This window comes from Ceratotherium simum, chromosome 3 (assembly GCF_057802395.1).
Source record: "Ceratotherium simum simum isolate JZ-2026a chromosome 3, ASM5780239v1, whole genome shotgun sequence".
NCBI classification, from domain to species: Eukaryota; Metazoa; Chordata; class Mammalia; order Perissodactyla; family Rhinocerotidae; genus Ceratotherium; species Ceratotherium simum.
Window position 1 is genome coordinate 23,291,586 of NC_141902.1, and position 10,037 is coordinate 23,301,622.

Sequence of the window (10,037 nt, forward strand, 5' to 3'; positions counted from 1 at the left end):
AGCTGGGATGATACTCAGAATTTCTGGGCTGTTTACATGGCATCAAAAACAGTTTTGAGGGAGAGACTTGTCAGTGAGGGAGAACCTAGGTTTTGTGTGGGAGTGGGGAAGATTGTACTTCCATTTTGCTTCTGTAGTAGCAAGAATAGGAGAGAGAGGGCAGGTATGTGAAGAGAAAAAAGTCTATAGGACAGATATACATTTATGAGATTTCCAGAGTTTTGGTATCCACTAGAACACCCTTTAATTTCCCCCTTGTTGTCTACTCTAATCATTGCCCAGCCACCAAAGAAGAGCAAGGTCTCGATGTTGGGTTGGGGATAATTCAGTAAAACTTTAGGGTGGGTCAATGTCTGGAGTGCTGAGCAGAGAGAGGACTCCAGGAGGAAGGGGGAGGTTCTTCTAGGAGAACCAGGGTCACATATTAGAGATACAGACAGAAACTTTTATTCTTCAGGACCCCCTTAATTTTTTCTCATATTTCTTGAACAATACAGGATATGATGAAGTTTGTGCAGCTGTGGATAAGATCGCAGACTTCGGAATCAGATCCCTGCATTCTAATATCTGCTCCCCTTTCAGTCTTATGAGCTGAGTGATATGGAACAAGTCTCTTACTTTCTCAATGTCTTAGCTTTCTCATTTGTGAAATGGAAGAAATATCAGTAGTAACTCAGACGGTGAGGTATCTGCGGTGGGTGATCAATAAATATTAGCCAACATTATGATGTTGGTCATTATTTTCTCATTTGTTCAACAAACTGATGAATCATATCTTCTTTTCCAGATATATTTTTATTATAAATATTCACTTAGATGCAGATTCTTAAAATTACAAGTCACAAATGCTTTTCACCATCTTTTAGTTTGTCTCTATCTGGTCACATCTAGGAAGAAATTTAGTCTCTCCACTGAGGCTTTTTCCGATAGGCTTCTTTCTTAGGAAGATGCCTGTATTATACTCTTTTCCACATGTCTGCCACCTCACTAAGCTTTGTCTGTGTCCACCAGACAGTTAGCTCTCTAAGAGAAGGAGACACACCTCCAATATGCTTGGTCATAGCAGAGAGAAGGGCCCAGACACACATCTGCTAAAGGAATTATTCGGATGGACTTAGCAACATGGGAATGAGGCACTGGTGTTTCTAGCACTGGGATAGAAGGTTTCAGGGGCTCCAACACCTCTACTAGTCAATACCACAGCCCACAGTCTCTACCTTCTATGCTCGGGTTCCTGCTCTGGGCTAGAACAAGTGGTCGTCACTGAGTCATCCACTGCGGCCACTGATGTGGTCACCGAATGATTCTCAGACAACAACCCAGAGGACATCATCAGGCAGAGGGGGTGGGGGTGGGGAAGCTTTTGTAGAAAGCCATCTATGATGAAGCACCACACAACCGAGGGGGACTTGACGTCATTGAGCCCACCTGCACCTCCTTCCTCTCCTGGGGGCTATAAGAGAGCAAGGAGGAAGCACCAGCAGCTCCGAGCTGGGCAGCCTTCCTGGAAAGATGCAGCGTCTCCTGCTCCTGCTCGCCTTTTTCCTGTCTGCCAGGGCAGAGGCAGGTGAGTGACCATCCCCATCCTCAGAGGCCCCATCCCATCCCACAGGGAGCACAGATCCCCTGCCCCTTCTGCACAACCCTGATCCATCTATCCACCAGCAACGGTCCTAATCCAGCTCCGTTCCCACCTCAGACCCCGGAGTATGATACTGGATAAGCTACTAGCAGCAACGGCAGGGCAGAAGGCTGTTCTCAAGAAGAGCCAGTGGGTGCTATTCCCTCCCCAGCCCTCCAGTTGCCATCTGGAAAGTGAAACTTAACTAGATGTGCCTGGCAGAGGGAGGGAAACTAGAAAAGAGAAAATAATAAATCCCCCAGCAGAGGACAGAGTGGGGCCTGGCTTCCCTGTCTGGGATGAGGCAGATGTTCCCTTCAGTGTCGGCTCAGGAGAGAATCCCAGAGCTCAGCAGACCCTGGAGCTGGTGGGACCACAGTCCCTGGATGATTGTTGGTGCCTTGCTCAGTCCCAAGGCCCCTCTGTCCCTTCACCAACTCTACTCTTCTTCCCAGGCCTTTAGCACCTCCCCTCTTTCCAGGAAGCAGCCACTGTTTGGCAGACCCCAACTTCTCTGCTTTCTATAATCCCACAAGCACTGGCCCTACCAACCCTCATCCAGAGGCCAATTGGGGGCCATTCCTTCACGTAGCCAACAGACACTTCTTGGGCATCCATTACCTGTCAGGCCCTGAAAACAGGCCATGACAACATCTAGATCCTAAACTTAAGACTTGGCCACTGGAAAGCAGCACAACCTTATATGCGGGCCTTACAAATGCACAGGAAACAAAGTAAAGTCAGGAGAGGAATTTTCAGGAGCCTCTAGGACTTCGCTGTCTCTCAGACAGAGATGCTCGCTTCCAATCATCTATGGAGGACAGATGCACAGATGGAGCCTGCTCCTCTTCTCTCTCCCAGAGGAGGAAGTTGAGGCTCCTCCTCAGCCCTTGCCAACTCCAAAACATCCTGGGCTCCCAGACGCCCAGTAGTCCTGAGCCGTAAGCCTACATATGCCTGGTGGACTCAATGAGTGCACACAAGCAGATCAGGGTTTCCTTTCAGGAGAGATCATCGGGGGACACGAGGCCAAGCCCCACTCCCGCCCCTATATGGCCTTGGTTCAGTTTCTGGTGAACGAAGGATGGAAGATGTGTGGTGGTGCCCTCGTGCGAGAGGACTTTGTTCTGACGGCTGCTCACTGCTGGGGAAGGTGAGGGGCCACAGGCAACTGATACCTCATGAGACCCCCACAGGGACTCCTGTCCTTTGTCCAGGGGTGCAGTCCAGGGAAGCTCCCCCGGCTCGTGGTAGCTCAAGGCCACGAGAGCTCATCAGAGGAGCCATCTGAGAAGATGACTGGAGGATGCAAAGTGAGAAATAGGACAGGTAAGGTTTGGGGTCAAAGGTCAGAGTTGAGAGCCAGTGATCCAGTTGAGAAGAGAGGACACTGGCCAAATAAAGCATCTGTGGAGGAAGAAAGCCTGCACGAGGGTCAAAATGCAAACTCAGAGTATTTTCACAACATTGCCTGAGGGCGAGAGAAAGCTTCCAAAAACCCTACCCTCAGCGCCATTGAGCAGCATAGGGCACAGAGACACTCAGCGTCCGGCCCTCAGGTTGCCTCGATTTCCCCTAGCTGCAGCCCTGGCCTGGCCCACCTGTCACCTGCTCTTCATGGCTCTTGGGCTGAATCTCCTGTGACTCCACATCCCCTACACTCCAACTCTGCTTTCTGTTCAGCACAATCAGTGTTACCCTGGGGGCCCACAACATCCAGGAGCAGGAGAAGACTCAGCAGGTCATCCCTGTGAGAAGAGCCATCCCCCACCCAGACTACAATCCTAACAACATCTCCAACGACATCATGTTACTAGAGGTAAGGAAACCTCTCTGCTGCTTCTGCTCTCCTGGGTCCAGATTGTTTCCCCTCCCACTGCGACCTGTCCCGTCTTTCCTTCCCATCCTGGCCACCTGGCTACTCCCAAGTGGCTCAGGGTAGAGAGAAGACAGTGCAGTCCCATTGCGGTGTCCAGGTCCAGGAGGCCATTGGCTGAGCTGGACTTTCTTGCCTCTTCCCATCAGCTGGCAAGAATGGCCAAGCAGACTGCAGCTGTGAGGCCCCTCAGCCTGCCCTGGGGCAAGGCCCAGGTGAGGGCCGGACAGGTGTGCAGTGTGGCCGGCTGGGGGAGAGTCACTCCAATAGGCCCAACCTCAGACACTCTGCAGGAGGTGGAGCTGATCGTGCAGGAGGACCGGGAGTGTGAATTCTGCTACCCCGGCATTTACAGCGGGGCCACCCAGATTTGTGTAGGGGACCCGAAGGAAAAGAAGTCTTCCTTTAAGGTGAGACTGATGATCACACTAATTTGGCTCTGAGGAGAGGGGTGTTTGGTGAAGATCTGGGACCTGTTCCTCCAAAAAGTGGGGTCTCCTTCACCCCCTGGACTCTGATCTTTCTCCTGGGAAGAGAAGGGCTGAACAGCCAGAGTGAGGAGTCACGGGACTTCTGCGAGCCCCCCAGGGGCCTGTGATGGATCCACAAATGTCATTCCCCTGGGCGGTGATGGTTCAACACTCTGCCCCATGCTGGGCACACGTGTTAGAAAACTGTGCTCCCTGCTGTGCAGCAGTTAAAACAAGGTGGCTCCTCAGAGCTGGCACCCATCTTGGATGATGGGCTCACCCTCCATGCTGAGTGTCGGCCCCACCTGCAGCTTCTGTGTCCTTAAACAGTAGACTGAAGCACAGTCCCACAGCACCTTCATGGGGAGATGATACGGGACCTGGGGGAGGACAGAGAGCTGCCACCTGAGTGAAGTGAAACAGTGACAATGTCCAGGGTCAGGACTGGGCAGCTGAGGGGCACACAAGGGGCTGCCCTCCCCTCTGATCTGCCACATGGAGGCCATGCAGGAGGCCTTCTCTGAGAGGGGCTTTGGGATGACAGGGAGGGCAGGACCAGGAGGAGAACTAGCTCAGTCCTTCCCTTTCTCTGTCCACAGGGGGACTCCGGGGGCCCTCTCATGTGTAAGAACGTGATCCAGGGCATTGTCTCCTATGGACGAAGTGACGGGTCACCTCCACGGGGTTACACCAAAGTCTCGAGTTTCCTGCCCTGGATAAAGAAAACCATGAAAAGCCTCTAACTGCAGGAACCAGACCATCTTCTCTGGAGCTCATCCAGAATCACACCAGCAACTAAATAAATGTCTCTTAGCTGAGTGGGAACGTCTGGTTTCTTGTTTATTCATTGACCCTCATTCACAGGCACCAACTCGGTGCTTAGAAGGCCAATGACACAAATCTGCTATTTTCTGCTTCCTCCTCTTCCCACTGCCAGCACCACCTCCCCCAAACCCCATGCAAAGCTGTCACCCAACTCCGTCTTACCAACACGAGTCTCTCCAGGCCCTGCTCTTCTGCCAGGGCTGAAGCTGAGCACCGTCAGGAGAAAATATGACCCTCTCTGGTCCCGGGGCTCAGGGTGAACTTCTTACCTCCTTCCCGGTGTTATATGGCAGAGAGGAAGGGGGATAACACCGCAGATCCCAGAGACCAAGCCGGCACAGCCTGGGGCTGGAGCTCAAGGGCACAGCCCCCAGCACAGGGGAGGGGAGGGGCTGCCTGAGCAGGACATTTCTCTCCCACAGCCCGGGGAGCTGGCACGGAGTGGGGCGGGTCTCTTGAGAAGCTCCTGTTCTCACCTGGGCTGAGTTTCCTCCTTGACCTGCTCTGAGCTCAGGGCCCAGCTCGGCCTCCAGTCTCCTGGCTGCCCCTTCTTCTCCATCCCTGCTTACCACTGAGAGTCCTCAGAGTCCAACAACTCCTGTTGCCTCCAGACAACAGTGCTCTGAGCTGGGCCCTTCCTCACAGCCGTCCCACCCAGGACTCCCAGAGGTCCATGTCGTTCCAGCAGGGCCTCCCCACTGACATGCCAATCCAGCTCATGCCCTGGCAGAGAGGGCTACAGAGGGACCAGGCCTGTGATGGAACCAGGCAGGGCCCATGGAGGACAGGGTAGGCGTGTGTCTATCCGGAACCTAAGGCCCCATCTCTCAAGTGGCAGGGCCACCTCAACCCCTCACATCTAGACCAGTGTCACCACTCGTGCTCAGGGTCCCCTGGCCACCTGGTCACTCAGTAGCCTGAGTCCCTTTCAGCCTGTCACTCTTAGTCCTTGCTGGCCTCTAGGGGTAGACCCCTGCTCGCCACCCAGGGCTGTATCAGCATTTTGAGTTGGCAGGGGCTGCTCTCTGCAGTAGGACTGGAAAGCACAGGTTGTCCATCAATCAACAAACACGGGCTGATCCAGGACCTAACTGTTCTGCCCTGGGATATACAGTGAACCCAAGACAGACTCTGTCATCTGAACCCGAGTGACACTGACAGTGTGACTTTCACCCAAATCATCTAACTCTCCCTCCCTCCTTCACATGAGTCCACGTGGCCTAGATCTATGTGGAAAATCCACAAGAATAAAGTATTTTATTTTTATTGCTGATTACAATCTGTATGAATGTTATCACATGTGACTCTAGAACAGCAAGTATGGGATTTGGAAATGACGTTAGTCATTTAGTTTCTAGAGTGAAGTTACCAAACTCGGTTCACTGGAGCATCCTCTTCACCTAGAGGAGAGGGCAGCTGGTGGGGAGGAAGAAGACAGGAAGGGCAGCCTTACATTCATTTGCTTTAAAAGCAGCAAGTATGAACATCATTGTCCAGATTCAAATGGTAGGAAAAACTATATGATGCATTTGCTTGAAGGCAATTAGAGTCTGACTCCAAACTCCCATCCAATTGGACCAGCCAGAAACATGAACCCTGTCGTTACTGCAGCTCCTGCCTGCGCAGAAGCCAGCTAGAATCTGGGAGGCTGATACAGTCTGGAAAAATGGAGAAAAGCCTCTAGTCTGCAGGCCTTCATGGTTACTCTGCATCCACCATTTCCAAGACCACCCAGACTTTTGGACTTTAGGAGGTTTTTGGCTTGGAGGCCACACATAGTGTACATGATTCTTTGCTGAATGAGGATCTCCCTGTGTTGGGCTCACCTTGACAAATACTCCCAAGGGCCACCCCTCCAAGGTCTTGCCACAGATATGGGGCACTGCCCAGGGGCTGAGCAGAAGTCCCAGCTGGGCTAAAGCCCTCCTGCCCCAAATACACACAGCACAACCCTCTTGTGACGAGAGATAAATACTCTGGGATCGTGTAACCCTCAAAGGCATGGCCTTTCCCATCTTGTTGTGCACAAAGCATACAGCAACCCAGCCTCTTAACGACCATGGGCACTTTCACAAGGGAAAAGCAGTGAAGTTACGGAGCTCATGACTTGGAGCTAAAAAACATCCCTGCATCTAAGACGTACTAAGAACCTGGCTCCTCGATGGAAAAAGACAAAAAGGAAAATGCAGAAAGCAAAACAAAAATAATATTTTTAAAATTTGCCCAGGGATCTGGCCCCGTGGTGTAGCGGTTAAGTGCGCGCGCTTCGCTGCTGGCGGCCCAGGCTCAGATCCCGGGCATGCACCCACGCACAGCTTGTCAGGCCATGCTGTGGCGGCGTCCCATATCAAGTGGAGAAGGGTGGGCACAGATGTTAGTCCAGGGCCAGTCTTCCTCAGCAAAAAGAGTAGGATTGGCATGGATGTTAGCTCAGGGCTGATCTTCCTCACAAAAAAATAAATAAATAAAAGTTGCCCAGCCACATGCATGTTTAGTTTAGTTATAACATTGACTTTGAGAAAATGGTTCTGTGCTTTAAAGCAAGTCTGAGAACCCCTGTTGTAGGTCTTCATCCTCCTTTGAGAGATGACAGGGAGCAAAGTCCCAGGAGAGGGAAGTGACCGACTGAAGGTACCACAGAGTCAGGACACAGCCTGGACTGAGCCCCGGCCCTGATGGCCAGGCCACCGAGAGGCCTGACATGTTGTCTAACATCCTCCCTGTGCTGGCTTCCTGGCGTCCCTGAGCAAGAGGTGAGCTTCTCTCAGACGTCTCCCCGGAGAGAGAACCTCGGGCTCCTGTGCAGCCACTCTGTGACAACTACTCAAGACACCTTGTTCAGTGAGCTGAAGTCTGCTCATGGGCACATTTAGATGGAGGTGGATAAGGACCCTAAACATGCTGATTCCTTCAAATCTCCTTTGTCTTTGGAAGTATCTCCCTGCTGCACTCCCCACCTTTGAGGAAACTATCCTTCTCTTGCTTAAAAATATATGTAATGAAAATTTTAAAATAAAAATACATAAAATATCTCTGTAATGACCTCAAGGAAATGCCTCTATGCACAAAACCCACTCTCACCGCCCCTCCTTCCTTCCAGACCCACAAGAAGAGTCAGGTCCCAGGATGGCAGGGAGAGAATTGCCAAGCCAGCTCCTGGGGGAGAGAGGCCCAGAAGACTGCGAGATCTTGCTAATCTGTTTTGGGAACGTGTCTCGGGATGGATCTGCCCTTCCCGCCCACCACCACACTTCTGCTGGGCCCCATCTTTGTGAACTTACAGAACTCACAGGGTTTATTTCCTGTCTGTGTATCCCACACAGCACAGCTTTTGACCAATAAACATATTTCACCATAAAACAAGTGCTGCAACAGGTTCCTTTTTATCATAGGCCTATTGCTAGACTACATTCCTCATCCACAGATTCAGGAAGCTCAGTGAACCTCAGGGAGGACAAAGAAGGCCACATCTGAGCACATAATAGTCAAAGTGGTGAAAACCAGAGAAAAAGCTGAAAGTGGACAGAGAGGAAAATAATATACATTACTTTAGGAGAAACAACAAGAATAACAATCAGCACCCATCAGAAATAGTGGAAGTCAGAAGACAGTGACATGACATTAGTAAATGGTTGAAAGTAAAAAAGAAATAAGCAACCTATTTCTGGAATTCTATGTCCAGTGAAAATACTGTTCAAAAATGAAGGCAAAATACAGACATTTTCAGAAAAACAAAGGTAAGAAAATTTGTTGCCATCAGACCTGTGTGGCAAGAAATACTAAAAGAAGCTCTGCAGGCTGAAAGTAAATGATCCCCATTGTGGGCAGGAAGGAGGAAAGAAAAAGCAAAACGTAAATGGTGACTAAATTTAAAAGACTTTACATAAATTTCTTTCAAAGACTAATGACTACATAAGACAAAAAATGTTTTAGGGTTTATGACACATTTTAGTAAAATGTATGACAAAAATAACTCAAAGGCTGGGAGGGAGGATAAATGGAAATACATCATTGCAAAGTTCCTATATGAAGTGGTATAACATTAATTCAAAGTACACTGTGATATGTGAAGGACGCGTACTGTAATCCTAGAGTAACCACTACAAGAATATATAGAGATATGACTAAAAACCAATCAAATAGCAATATGATGTTCTCCAACCTAACCCTACCAGTAGTTGCATTAAATGTAAGCAGACTAAACACTCCAACTAAAGGGTAGAGATTGTCAGTCTGGACAAAAAATGGATGACTCCATTTTGTGCTGTTTACAAGAGACACTCCTCACTATAAGGACGTGGATAGGATGAAAGTAAAAGGGGAGAAAAAAGAAGATATATCCTGCAACACCAATCAAAAGAAATTAGCCTTGCCCATGGAGTGTGCTGTTTAACTTTAGAATTTTTGACAACCTGTGAGATCAGAGTGTCTCAGTAGAATTTTTATTTCCATTTTTCCATATTTTATTTCCATTTCTCTTAATATGAGTGAACTCTTTCCATTATTTTTTAAATATATTTTACTGTGAACTATCAGGTCTTTCAACCATTATTCTATCAGATTTTTGGTCTTTTTCTTCTGGATTTTCAGAGCTCTTTATATACTAGATAGATTAGATCCTTAATTGTGATATATGTTGCAATAGTTTCTCCAAGTTTGCTGTCTGTATTTTGAATTTGCTTACACTGTTTTTTGACATACAAACTTTTAACAATTGTTTTTTTACATATGAAAGTTTATTTATCAATCTTTTCTTTTCATGTTTCTGGATTTAGAGTCATTGTGGCAAAGGCTTTCCCCCTTTCTAAAGGAATTCCTTTTATAAAGGAATTTACCCATGTTAATTTCTAGTGCATGTACGGCATTATTTTGTATCTTTGAGTCTCTTATCTATTTGCAGTTTATTCTGGCAATTTATGGAAAATATGAGCCCAACTTAATCTCTTAAGAAATCCCTATCTAGTTCTTCCAACATCATTTGTTAAAAAGTCCATCATTTCCTCAAGGATTTGAAAGCCCACCTTATTATAAACTAGATTTCCATGTGTACCTGGGAATGTTTCTGGCTATTCTATTCTCATCAGTCTCTCTGTCTATTCATGAGTAAGTGCCACACTGTTTTCAGGAAAGAAGTTTTATAAGATGTTTTTAATATCTGATAAGATTACTCCTCTCCCTTACAAGTCTTTTTCTCTTTTTATAATAATTTTCCTAGCTAATCTTTCTTGCTTATTTTCCACATAAA

General features: G+C 48.4%; 1 protein-coding gene across 1 annotated transcript; it reads left to right on the forward strand.

The window, feature by feature from the left end:
- Positions 1–1,512: 1,512 nt before the first annotated feature.
- On the forward strand, positions 1,513–4,710 carry LOC101388463 (granzyme B-like). Its single transcript, XM_014780441.2, has 5 exons — positions 1,513–1,567; positions 2,627–2,774; positions 3,305–3,440; positions 3,647–3,907; positions 4,567–4,710. The coding sequence occupies exons 1-5, from the start codon at positions 1,513–1,515 to the stop codon at positions 4,708–4,710; spliced, it is 744 nt and encodes a 247-aa protein (XP_014635927.2).
- Positions 4,711–10,037: the final 5,327 nt, after the last annotated feature.